This window comes from Tachypleus tridentatus, chromosome 4 (genome assembly GCF_004210375.1).
Source record: "Tachypleus tridentatus isolate NWPU-2018 chromosome 4, ASM421037v1, whole genome shotgun sequence".
In the NCBI taxonomy this organism is placed as follows: domain Eukaryota; kingdom Metazoa; phylum Arthropoda; class Merostomata; order Xiphosura; family Limulidae; genus Tachypleus; species Tachypleus tridentatus.
In genome coordinates this window covers 70,597,879-70,611,894 of record NC_134828.1, presented here as the reverse complement: position 1 = coordinate 70,611,894, position 14,016 = coordinate 70,597,879, and the positions used below count along the sequence as shown (strand labels likewise).

Genomic DNA, 14,016 nt, shown 5'->3' with positions numbered 1-14,016 from the left:
AACAAACATCTTGTACAATTGAAGATATTCACAACAACATAGAATATATTATGCCTTTATAGCCACGTAAATCAACTTTAATGAAGAATAATCAACTTTTTAAATAGATCATCAACGTTCACAATATTTCATATAGTATATCTATCTAGGTTTTAGTGCATAATAGTCAGTTTTACTACAGGCTTGTGAAACATAAAATATGAATAATAATAAAATAAACTAAAATACGCACTCAATATTTCAGCAAAGTATGAAAACCATTAAAATATATCACAAATCACAAAATAGAGGAATCTATGATAATCGTCCTCTGTTAGAAAACCCACTAAAATAGCATCGGAACACCAGGTAAAGACAAAATTCAACAACAAATTCAAGAAACAATAAATAACACCGAACTCAAGAAATGGTGAATTCTCAACGTGGCGGTCTTCAATTAATGCGATATATGTTGCACAAATTATTTTCTAGTTAATGCAAATTAATAAAACACCAGTTTTTTTCAATGGTGGAAAGTGAGGGACTTAGAGAAAATTTTCAGGATGAAAAAAACAAAAGCGATAGGATTAATTTTGAAACTATCCTATGACATACTCAGTACTACAGTCATCACTATTAACCAGGTTTACAGTAAAATATTCGTAGTCGTTTTTATTGTAGCGGCTTGTAAAATTATAATCAATAATAACATGACTGGGATCACTTTTGTAAATATACACATTGTTTTTCTAATAAAACGAAGGATTTCCAATTATTATAAAATGGAATATTTCTGACTAGTATAACAGCGTTTAAACTGTGTCTACATTTCTGCGATGCTTGGATGGCTTCGAAGAGCTTAAGCTGGTAGTGAAAAAGAACTGAGAAAATTTTAGAGTGCGGAAATCCCGACTTTAAGAATATCTAGCCATTTCTTTCTGTAGGTTTCGTTGCTTGAATGGCTTCGAAGAGACAATTGACCAATGGCGAAAAAAAAATCCGATGATACCTCCTTTTCTCCTTCAAGAATCAACAGTTTTTCAGTAGGCTTGAAAATAATTTTTTTTTTATTCTGTAGGCTTGTGAAACAGTAATAATATGAATAATAGTAATATGAAGAACAAATGGATGACTTTTGTATTTTTTTCTAACCACCAAAATTTTTTTTTTCCTATTATTAATATTTTAACAACCTTAATCGCTGATATAGAAGATTTTGAGCATTGTTTCGAGAACAAAACCTGATTTCTAAGATAGTTTTTCCTATGTTGTATCAGAATTTCTGTGAAATTGCAGGGCGATCCTTATTATAAACCACTACCGTAATTCATAAGGAATACCGTACTGGAGCTCACCGTCTGTATCAAGCAGAGTGTTTCTCTGACGCCTGATATGGTTATTACAGTTTAAGACCTCAGCAATTACAAAAATAGATACAAGAAGGTAATGCTTTAAAACCGTTACGTTATCAAACTAATCCAAGATGGAAAAGGATTTCTAACTCACGTACCATATTAGAAAAACAGATCACCCAATGAACCTGAATGACCGAGTTATGTATTTGGTATTTTCAACATAAATACTTGATAAGTTAATGAACTGACCATTAAATATCATCGAAGTTACTCTAATAAATTGTAAAAAGAAACCATTTCGATATCGTCACCTTCAAGGCGTTCGACTCGTAATCTGAGGGTCGTGGGTTCGAATCCCCTTCGCACTAAACATGCTCGCCTTTTCAGCCGTTGGGGCGTTATAATGTGACGGTGAATCCCAGTATTTGTTGGTAAAAGAGTAGCCCAAGAATTGGCGGTGGGTTGTGATGACTAGCTGCCTTCCCTTTAGTCTTACACTTCCAAATTATGGACGGCTAGCGCAGATAGCCCTTGTGTAGCCTTGCGCGAAATTAAAAAAACACCACACTTTCAAACCGTACTGCGCCAAGCTTAATAATCAAAACTGGTTCTGTATACCAGCATTATTTACTTTACGTTTTCTTTTTAATTATCCTGAAATTTCACCGGTATTATCACTCCAAAGATTAAATCAACTATTACTAGAAATATAACAATAAAATTACACATTCGGAATTAATGATATTTTTTATTTAATAAAAACAAACTATAACTTTTAAATTAAACATTTTCTGAAGTCACACATCTGACGAAAACAAAAGAAAAAACATTTGGTTTATGTATATAATGTACCTACAGTATGAAAAAAACTTCGAAATGCCAGATAAGTTGTAAGAATGGACTGAAGCGTTTCGTAAATTTCTTTCAGATGGAGAACTAAATTTAAAAACTGTTACATTTTGACAAAACACGTTACAAAACTGCAAATTTAGTAATGGTGAAAACTTTAAAAGTTAAAATGTTACGCACAAAACTAGTGCGGATAAGTTCGTAGGAAAAATAAACTATTACGCGAAAATCCGCATCCAGACAACCATTTAAACGTAATCAAGTTCACATTATTTAACGCTTTAAATCAGGTTAATTTAGTAAACTATAAATAATCAAAGAAATTAGTGAAGAATAAGAAGAAGAATAGTGTTCTATGATGTTCCCTGATTTTAGCAGTTGGTGAGGCCTTTTGAAATGTCACTTATTCAGTCTGATAAGGATAAATTCTCAGTCAGTTTTCAATGAAAACTCTGAACAGATGACACTTCATATTCTGACTGATGCTCAACCATGGCAGCTTTCATGACCCACGCTATATAACGAAATAGCTGACACCAGGCTTCTTCCATTTCTTTCGTCCAATGATCTTCCAGCGATGGTTTGATGGCGTGCACGAACTGGGGACCTATTAGCTTCAGAAAGATTAAAAACAAAAACAAAACATTGTATTGTCAAAAAAATCAAACAAAAAACTTGCAAATACAAATATTTTCTTTAAACTTCTTTTTATATGAAGCTCGTGGAATCAGTTGGAAGCATTCGTTGAGTAACAATATCCAATCTTATTAGAACGAGAGTTACAAGCATAATTGTATTTCTTTCATCCGGGCCCAGCATGGCTAGGTGGTTAGGGTAGTAATTTGTGGGTCGCGAGTTCGAATCCTCGTCACACCAAACATGCTCAGCCTTTCAGCCGTGAGGTAGTTATAATGGTGGGTCTATCCCACTATTTGGTGGTAAAAGAGTAGTACAAGAGTTGGCGGTGGGTGGTGATGACTAGCTGTCTTCTCTCTAGCTTTACACTACTAAATTGGGAACGACTAACAAGATAGTTGTCGTGTAGCTTTTCTTAAAATTCAAACAAACAAACCCTTTCATCCACATGGAGTTATGCCATAGGAGATCCATATCCAACCATAGTAGAGGTTATTACTCAAATTAAGAAACAAGGTCCAAGGTCAGAATTTTGTATCACTAGTTTGTTGCAGTTGTGAATGATTTAATAGTTAAAAAGTGTTAAAAGCAAAGATTTTTTTATAAAACAGCGTAGTGAAATATTCTAAATAACGAAAAGCGAACTAAAGATGAAATTAATATTAAAAAGAAAACGAAACCTAAAAATAACTGAGAATGACATAAGAAATAAACTAAAATAATCTTAATATAGTAGAATGTAACAAATGAAAGAGAACAATGGCAAAACTACCGAGTATTCGAAAGGTCTGCAACTATAGCCCTTCGCCCCCGCTAGTACAGCGAGCGGTATGCCTTCGGATTTACAACGCTAAAATCAGGGGTTCGATTCTCCTAGGTGGGCTGAGCAGATAGCCCGATGTGGCTTTGCTATAAGAAAACACACAAACATACTATAGACCTTCAGCGAATTTTACAGAATTTGATCCACATGTTGTTTTTGTAATTCGAAAGAAGTTTGGATTAACAGCGGGATTAACTTGACCTTCTCATGCTTTGACAGCGAAATTAAGAAAAGATGAAAATTACCTATGGTTCTAGACTTTTCGGACAGTGTAAAACTCAAAATAACATTATACATAACTTTCTAAAAATCAGAAAAGCATTGACGTAATTTGGTTCTCGTCTAAACCTAGCATTACGTGTCTCTGGAAGAAATAATGTAAACCAAAACTGATGAAATAAATATAATTCTTTTCACTTACATGAATACCTCGGCAACTGTCACATCACAAAATGTCTAGAACAATGTTTCACCAGTGCGTTTTTATTTGACATAGTGTACAAAGATTTACAAAAAATAGTTCTACAAAGGTCGGAATCGAATATTCAACTAACACACAACAAAATATATCTGCTTTTAAGTCAAGTCACTCTAGATTACATATAAAGAGGGCGAGATTTCCCTAAATATATTTACGGATTAATTTTCACGCCTTTTGGATCCAATTTCTCAGCGAAGAAATCATATGGGAGAAAAAACAACAACAAATAAAAAACAGCATGTCGATTTGAATTTATGGTGTATAAGTGTAACCGATCAACTGTTACAACAGAAATTTGTGACAGTTGCAAAGGTATCCTTGTTAGTATAACTTCTGGTATAAAAGGTCTTGTTTATTAACTGACTGATACAATAACTCTTGAACTTCTCCAAGACACCAAAATGTTAAGGTGGAGTTAGGAAAAGTGAATTAATAAATGAATCTCTCTACCTAATCGTTTTAAGTAGGTAGTTGAGAATATTCGTGAAGTGATGAAACATAAATTTTGTTGTTTTGGTGTTATAATTCTACTGTTCCAAAACGTTCTCGAAATTAAAGTGTTAGAACTGTTATAGGTATAATATACACACAAAATACGAATTTTATAGTGCTCAAAAATAGATTGGAGATGACAAAGTTTGGACCAGAGGACGGTAGCCCAGGCAATTAACATTACGAATATTTGGCTGTTAACGAATAAGCACATTATTAAAATAATAATAAATGGAGCAATCCATTGTTACTTCATATAAATATCTAAACGGTAGCTAGTAACCAAAAAAATTTTTTTTTTTTTCTTCAGAAACATCAAACTAATAACCAGTTTTTCTTCTTCATCGGGATTCAGTCCATGTTTTGGATAAGGAAGGGACAGGTTCATCACTGATCTAAACCCACAGTAAATGGATTTTTTGTTTGTTTGAAAATTTCGTGCAAATCTACACAGAGGTTATATGCGCATACGCAAAGCACTCACCATAAACCCTTTAGTTAGTATCGCCTGACTGAGTAGTGAAAGTCATTATGACTAATACAACGCGCTTATTGTCTCAATAAGGAAATCAGTATAAAGAAAATTATTTTTTCCAAAAATGTTGAAAATAATATGTAAAGGTGAATTTCTTTGTCCCTTATATAATAAAAGACATAAATTTTTTTCGCTTTTTTTAAAAATCATTTCTATTATCCAATAAGCTTGTATATTTAAATAAATATTCCTTAAAAACAATGTACTTACATCAATATATTTTGGCTTAGCGCCGTAACGTGCGTGTTTTTTGCCCAGATCTGTCAGTAGCTGATCCAGTTTTTCTTCCTCATTCAGACGTGTTATCACTTTCTGAACGATCCCCATTACCCTGAAAGCATGTGCTCTCAGCTCTCTACTGTAGCGAAGATCATTTCCAGATAGCCCCTTGAAAGGCATGAAGACTTCCTGAACATCTGGATGGGCTTCAAACAAACTACAAGAGAACAACAGTATTTATAGAAATGAAAGTTATATATATATATACAGATATTCATACGGAAACCACAGGAAAATTGTAATTAGATTTGTTTGTTTCATGATTTAACCTAACTCAAACATGACCGTAGTTTTGAAATGATAGAGAAAAGACTGTCTGTCCATAGCGTGTGTGTGTGTTTTCTTTTAGCAAAGCCACAAAGGCTATCTGCTCAGCCCACCGAGGGGAATCGAACCCCTGCTTTTAGCGTTGTAAATCCGAAGACATACCGCTGTACTAGCGGGGGGCCTGTCCATAGCACTATTGCCAACTTTGAACTAATCCTATTTTTCGAAATGTTGAAATTTAACCGTTACTTTTATAGAGTATAAATGAATTTAAATTACGGATTATATTTTTGTGGCAACGCGACGCGAACTATGATTCAGATTCACAGCTTGGTCATGTTAATCATTAAGCCATACTCGAAAGATTCGTACATTTTAATCAGGTACGAATATGTTAATTCGGATAATTCAAGGAAAAAAATGTTTTATAGAATTTTATGGCAGGATTTTTCAACCTTCGCAACTTAAGACCTACTTACTTATGTGTCACAATAGTAAAGTGCTATGGAGTTGTTAACTTGTTGGTTTAGATCAATCACAGTTGTCTCAATCAGTTGCAGCCAATAACTATGAATCTCACAGCCCACCAGTTGAGAATCGCTATTTTATGTTATGCTATCTGAACTGCTGCTTTTTTTGTTTCCGTTTCGTAGTTTGTTCTCGACAATACAAGTACACAAGGTGAACGAAATTACGATTATTTCTCGCATTAATGAATATTATTTTAACTCTGTTGAAAAATAAAACAAACAAAACGGTTAATGATATCTTTGTTCTGAGTTTTCGAATTATTATACGTATGCTTAATAATATTCAGAAAGGGAGTTTGAAGGCTTTACAAGCTGCGCAGTTTTTAGGACTATTAAACTATTTTAACTATTTAGGTCTAATGATTAGCGATGCAGTAAGTTCAAAGTTTAAGCTACATAACGCTCGACACTTTCAACTGTGTAGCATCTTATTCATATCTATGACAGTCAATCCCGCTAATCGGTTAGGAGTAGCAGTATTGGTAGCAGATGATACTAAAAGGTTGTTTTCCTCTGGGCAATAATCTTAAATTACGGTTAACTATAAGTGAGCCTTCAAGTGGCTCAGCGGAAAACCAGAAGGCTTTAATACTAAAATTCGGATTCTACCCCCATGGGAGCACAGAACAGATAGCCAGTTGAGCAATTTTGTGTTAATAACAACCAAATAAGCTATAACTGAGCCTAAAAGATTCCTGACCTGGTCTTTTATCTGATTTGTCCAGTGGCATAACTACATCCCCCCCAATTGCTAGGGGAGCGAGCCCAAAGAGTTCGACAGATTGAATAATTACCCACAAAGAGAGAGACATCCCATTTAACTTGTTTGAACTGAAGGGCGGTGGCACTATTCTGTTAATTTACTACAAATATAAAGAAATCAATATAGAGGGCACAGTTACTTTTCATGATGGGGGGGTATCTTTTGTAGTAACGCCATGACATATGTCATTCAGTTTGAGCGAGCCAATACCCTTATTCATAATTATAATAGGCAGCACAAAATAAACAAGCGTTACAAGGAAGTAACACAATAATGCGTTTTATCTGAAAACATGACAGTGAATTGAAATCTTTTTTTAAAACCACATTTATATTCAAGTTATAAACATTCACAAAATAACATAATCCTGGTTAGTCAATAAAATATTCTTCTACTTCTAAAATGCAATATTTCGAAGCCTATTTTCATTTACAGACCATAAAACATGCCAGACATGGACAAGTATTATATTGTAACAGTAACGGTTAATCAGAAAATTTTTGTGACGTTAATCAGATATGCCTAACAAAAGAAACTGATTATTTTATATGTTTTTAAATATTTAAATGATTTGTTGTAAACTGAAATTATGGAGGTGTTTTAGTTTTAAACATGGTGGACTATAGTAATTTTGTAGTTTTCACTTCAGCATTTATTCATTTAGATTACACTGTTTTATATATATATAACGAAAATTAGAGGTCTTCGCTAGATTCTAACCGTTTCTTCAATTAATCAAATTATCCAATGGTCTAAGTTACATACATAGTAACGTTATGGTTTTACATTTTACTAAAGTTATGGCCAACGTTTGACTGGTTTCAGCAGCGTCGAAATATATATCTTATCCGTCTTCTGGCACATCTCGTGATACGATATTTATCTAAGATAAAGCGGGTAATAACGAGAGATTGAAACTTGTAACGACAGCACAGTCTGACAGTGGATCCTAAACAAGTAGCTATAACTTACTGTAAGTGAACCCAGAAGAGATACTTGAAGCTCCAACATTCTGATGTATTAGTCTTTGAGTGTCAGCTGAGCTTTTGAGAAGACAATCCTGTTTCGAAAGCAGACATACTGTTGACTAAGCGAGACCATTATTGTGCTAAATCAGTCTTTGGACGCAGCATCTAATCAGTAAATTGGCATGGTACCCAGCCATAAACAGAATATTATTATTCACCGTAACATAATAATAACTCATTCTGCTGTGACAAGTATAGGACTAATCTGTTCTGCTGTGCACAGGCATTTAGTTGTAGTATTTTGTCATGTTGTTGAAAAGTACTATAATATTCAGTGATTTTGGTTTATTTTGTATAGAATGTCTTTACGAACATCGACTTACCTGTTGAACGTTGTGTACGAACTCTAATGCTACATTCTGGTTTTTGAAGTTTATATACTTTTGTGTCCGGAAAAAAAATCATTTCCTTTCGTGTTTGCGGTACTCTGAAGGTTTTGTACGTTTTTATTTTTATTTTTTTACAATTTTAGAAAGCAAGCAAGTTTTATCTGGTTTAACTGTTGTGGTATTTATATAACACAAACATAACTGTGGTGGCACTCAGTAGACCCATACCTCCGCAAAACAGCGTCTATCATATTCGACCTTGAAAAAGTAAAGTAAATGTGTCTGTATGTTAGTCGTTATCAACGTACACGGACCATTATTGACAGGACAATGAGGAATAATATTTAACTTACGTCCACAAAGTTTCATCAACATCCAATGATTTTTGACTGAGTTATAGAGCAAAAATATTGAAAAATATGTTCAATTATTAATTATTAACTTATATGGATTTTGTTTAGATATTCGTAACCTTGACCATCCAAAAGCTAATTCCTTCTAAATTGGATCATAGTTCAAATGCATACCAACTTCCTCCAAAGTCATTCAACCATTTTCAAGAAAGCTTGCTGACAAAAACACTCGCACACAAACCACAGGTGTGAAAAGATAGTGGGAGCGAAAAGAGCAGAAGTGTAATGAAGTTTTATTATGTAGTTCCTCTTTTCATGAACATATTGTCTGCAATAATATGTAAAACACATCTTTCACACTTGTTGATTTAACCACAATACAGTAACTTATTTTCCCACATAAAGCAACTGAAGACGTATAATTTAATGTGCATTTTTTTCTTTAATGACTATTTCTTTAAAACTCTACCAGAAAATTATGTGTGTTTTTGAAGACAGTAGTTTTACGTGTGTGTGAAGAGAAATTCATATGTTTATGCACATATTCCATTTCGTTTGACAGGGGTCACAAACTTCTTCCTGTTTTTATATTTGGCGTTGCAAAACACAGGCATTTAGTCTCAAAACATAAAGCATTTAACTCAGTGTTATAAAATAGATATTTTTAACTAGGTGTTGTGAAACGCGTGATTAACTTCTATATGTTGTAGAACACAGATGTTCTACTTGGTGTTGTAAAACACAAGTGTTCGTGCTTCGCGAATTAAAGAAACACTTTAGTTAATTTTAGATAATGCTCAATAAAAGCTGAAATCTTACTTCATGAACGTGATAACTCCTACGCGAGAAATATTCTCCACTAGAAGTTTCGAAGTATTGGTCAAAATAGCTATTTGGTTTCTTTTGAGAATGGGACGCTCTGGAGGGTCTGACACTTGGCACGATACTGTGCAACTGTACTGATCAAGGAGACCGTTTCTTTTCATCTTCTTTTTGGAAGAAACGGCCTTGGTAAGTTTACATCCCATGCTGAAATGATTTTACACAGTAACACAAACACATGTATATGTCTGATAAATAGGAAAACAAATTAAAATTTCAAAATTTAAAAGATCTATAATTCCAAATACACATTTAATTTTTATCAATTTACAGTACTAAGGTGCTGTAGGATCTTCAGTTTTACTGATTTTACCGTTGTAATTCCGTAGTCTTGATGTTGTTCCATCAGAAGACAAAGTCTATAGCAGCTATAACTTTTAAAAAAATAAAATCCACTGTTCGATTCTCTGTGGTGTACACAGCAGTTAGACGAATCTGGTTTTGTTCTAAAACAAAGCTACGAACTTTTAAAATCTTTAGAGAACTACAGTGCTGGTTTAATTCTCAAACTATGACACAAAAATGATATATTTTGGGAAAAGCAAATCTTAATTTAGATTTTAATTTATTTGAGATGTCTGGTGATATTAACTGATGCCATAACCATTTTTATTAACTCAAAAACTGAGAGTTAGAGTTACAGTTCTATCATAAGACTAAATAGTAATTCTTCTGTTAGAGGTTAAAACTACTAATAAACATTAAGTAAAGATAAAACAAATTGAAATTTGAAGAAATAACTAATAAATTACAAAATAATTAAGATAGTTTGTTTCGGAGTTTTGTACAAAGTCACGAGGCTGACTAAGCCAGCCATTTTTAATTTTGAACTGATAGACCAGAGGGAAAGCAACATTTATACAGAAAAGCATCCAACCTGAGAAACAGGGCAAGTTCAATACATTGTTTATTTTACTCATAAAAATATCTGTTTTCGTACTTATTCTTCGAAGCTTTCATTAACACAAACACTTAAATACTGAGTAAATATTCTGAAATATTTCAAACTCCTCAAAGACAATGGAAAAGGTCTAAAAGTTAAGAATACGGTTTAATGTTGTCCACTACCTGAGATTTGGTGATAGAACAAATATAAATAAATAAACGCTAAATAAGATTACATAGATGTAGCTAAGAGTATGTTATAGCAGTCTTTCAAATTACATTACATCTTGACATTGTTACCTAGCTAATATTAGGTCAAGATGTCGTCCTACAGCATGGAGTATCTTACTGTAGTCCTTCAGTTAAGATTACATCTTAACTAAGATTTTGTTTTATTTTCGTCACACAGCTAGGAATACACTTTAACGTAATCCTAGTAAGAGTACGTCTTAACGTTGTTTAACTTTCAGGAATTTCAGAAGAAGAAAGTAACAGTGAAATATTACTGGAAGGAAGTGATTGCTATCACAACGACTTACGTTTTGAAACGAATAGATTAACACTAACGCTTGGAACGTAAAACATCAACTGAGGAAAATCACGAAGTAACGTTGTGAGAGAAACATTTTCCTGTGTTTCATCTACTCTTTAGTGACAACATAATGAGAGATTTAATAAAATAGGCCTAAGTATGATTAAAACCTTCGGTAATTATACGTAAATGCTACAATTTAAGTTAGTGAGGGATAAGCGAATTTAAATTTTGAATTTCTGCATAAAAGAGACGTGAATGAAAAATTTATAACTAAACACTTTATTTATCAGTGTATTGGGGTAGGGGGCAAGAATGTCCTGTTGCACACGATCTCCTGTCTCGAAACGTATCAGTGCAGACGTATAGCTTGTAAGCAGAGAGGCTTCCCTTTCATTATAGAAATTATATCAGTTTATCCCATAAGTAATGTCCGAAAATTTAATACAGATAGTGCATCATCATTTCTGTCTTTGTAGAAGGCTTTAATGACTAAAGTATGTAGTAAGGTGTGTATAAAAATGTTCAGATAAATGAATGAAACTAACTCAACTCCACTTTTTCAGATCATTAATCAAATAAACACTTATGAAGATGGATGTGTCTGAGAAGCACGTTGGGCATATAATGCTTTAAGAGTTTCAGAAAGGAAATAGTGCAGCAGAAACTACACGAAACATTCAAGATATTTATGGTGCAGAGTCTCTCAATGAAAGAAAATCTCGAAGGTAGTTTCAGAAGTTCAGATTAGGTGACTACAGCTTAAGTTCAGGTCGTCCTGTTGAATTTAATGACTTGCTGTTGGTTGCACTTGTGCTGTAACAGTTGAAGAACTGTCATAGAAGCTTAATTCAACCCATTCAACAGTTCACTGTCATCTGCAACAGCTTGGAAAGGTGTCAAAACTTGGAAAATGAGTTCCCCCAACCTTAGAACAAGAGTGTACATGTGCACTTCTTTGTACTCTCATGAACGTAACTCACCTTGTTTGGACAGGTTAGTGACTGGAGATGAAAAATGGATATATTATAAAAATGTTAAGCACCGCAGACAATGGCTCAGTGTGGAAAAACAGGTTAAAGCACAGCCCAAAATGAACCTCCACCCAAGGAAAGTCTTGTTGAGCGTTTGATTGGATGTTGTTGGTGTGATCAACTTTGAGTTGCTGCCATTCAATGTAACGATTACATCAGACTTCTATTGTTAACATTTAGAGCGCTTGAATGTTGTACTGAAAGAAAAGAGGCCTGGCTTTAATCAATCGTAAAGGTGTTGTGTTACACCAGGATAATGCACGGCCCCATACAGCAGATCACATCTGCAAAGATTGAAGAGCTAGACTGGATGGCAACCTCCTTATTCTCCAGATCTTGCCCCATCTGATTATCATCTATTCCAAAGTTTGCAGAATTATTTTGATGGAAAAGAGCTTGGAACACATAAAATGTCAAACTATACTATCTGCATTCTTTTCCTTCAAACCCCAAGAATTTTATAGAAGTGGCACTTAGAAGCTTGTGAATCGTTGGCAGGAAGCAATTAATAATAATAGAACATACATTATTGATTAAATAACATTAAAACCGTTTGAAATCCTTTCTCTTTTCCTAAACCTAAAATCGAACATTGATTAAGGGATGACTTGATAGTTATATATATATCTAGAGATATCCGAACTGGACTACTTTTTCTTACTCTTTCTCTGAAGCACAAATATTTTAAAATTATTTTTAAAATGTTGGGGGATGTGTTCCCCTGTTCCTACTGTACTATCTTCTAAATAAAGAGACTATATGTAAGACTTTAAGGTAAGCATTAAGTCGATATAAGTAGCAGTGATGAAGTCAGAACAACAAGCACAACAAATAGATTGATTTTGTGACTAACTATAAAAGGTATGAAATACAATGCGAATAAAATACAGTAAAATCAGAACTATCAGATCTAAGAGAATGACAATGAAATTTTAGAATAATTTTTGCGTATGTTTAGACTTACTCTTCGACTGAACAACAGGCGGAATTTGTACTTACCTCAATGGAACCACAGGAACTTGTACGCACCTGTACCAAATATTCTATGTTGTTGGAACAATAACAGAAGAAAAAGTTAACCTTTAGTAGAAGCCTTTTTTTCTGGAACAAAAAATGGATCAAATCTAGTATCCAATATATCACGTTATATGTCAGGAAAACGACTTTTTTGTTTCACAATTAAAGTTGTATTTAATAATTTTTAAGCAGAATACTAATCCCGAAGAGGGTCTGTCAAAATACCGTCGTATGCAAAGAACATTCTTTTAGCATTTCGCGCCAATTGTTAGAACGAGATTTATAATAAGCTTATTAATAAGATATCCAAAAGGTGAGAGTTACAATGTTAACGAAATTGTGATTTATCAAAATTCAAAGCTAAAGCCTTTGAGATACACTGCTTTTCTTATATCATCTACATCGTTAGAAATTTTCTACCATCCACAACAATGACGTCGCCAAGTCACGGGTTTGTTTGAAAATCTTAACGTACTGAAGCCTTAGTCAACTGGTAACAGAAGAGCTGATTTTACCTTAAGAATAACGTACGTAAAGTCACCTGCTACGTGAGTCATAAAGTGAAGGTTTTTCAACAAATCAATTTTCTATATTAAGTTGCCGACGTTGTGTTGAAGATGTGAATAGGTTTAACCATGGGTTAGTTTCTCTACCGAGCTGTAGTTACTTCTACAGGTTCTGAAAACGAACAGATCATTAGTTAGGGATATATACGTCAAACTGACGTCAGTATTAGTGCGAATGCTCACAGCAGTTTAGTGCCCTCTTTTAGGAACTATAATATTTACAGACTCAAATATACTGAGTAGAATTTTAAAAACCGCTGTGTATTATATTAAAATATTATTATTACTACCCTTACTTGTCTTGTGCTTTTGATGTCATTATTTGTCAAACATAATTCCTTTAACAAAAAAAAAATGAAAACTAGGGAAAGATAAGAAATGTTGCACATTGTGATATTTAG

The 14,016-nt window shown here is 33.6% G+C and overlaps 1 protein-coding gene across 5 annotated transcripts; it reads right to left on the bottom strand.

Moving 5' to 3' along the window:
- Nucleotides 1-2,068: 2,068 nt before the first annotated feature.
- Nucleotides 2,069-13,756, bottom strand: LOC143249397 (globin D, coelomic-like). Of its 5 annotated transcripts, none has more exons than XM_076499187.1 (5): nucleotides 13,565-13,756; nucleotides 13,032-13,133; nucleotides 9,519-9,688; nucleotides 5,361-5,586; nucleotides 2,069-2,790 (listed from the first exon to the last, which is right to left on the bottom strand). In XM_076499187.1, exons 1-5 carry the CDS (start codon nucleotides 13,604-13,606, stop codon nucleotides 2,698-2,700), a joined length of 633 nt encoding a protein of 210 aa, XP_076355302.1. In that variant the 5' UTR covers nucleotides 13,607-13,756; the 3' UTR covers nucleotides 2,069-2,697. The 5 variants fall into 5 exon arrangements, with proteins under 5 accessions (XP_076355302.1, XP_076355301.1, XP_076355304.1 ...); XM_076499186.1 differs by having other exon boundaries at nucleotides 2,069-2,797; nucleotides 13,565-13,748; XM_076499189.1 differs by having other exon boundaries at nucleotides 2,069-2,797; nucleotides 9,519-9,728; nucleotides 13,565-13,741.
- Nucleotides 13,757-14,016: the final 260 nt, after the last annotated feature.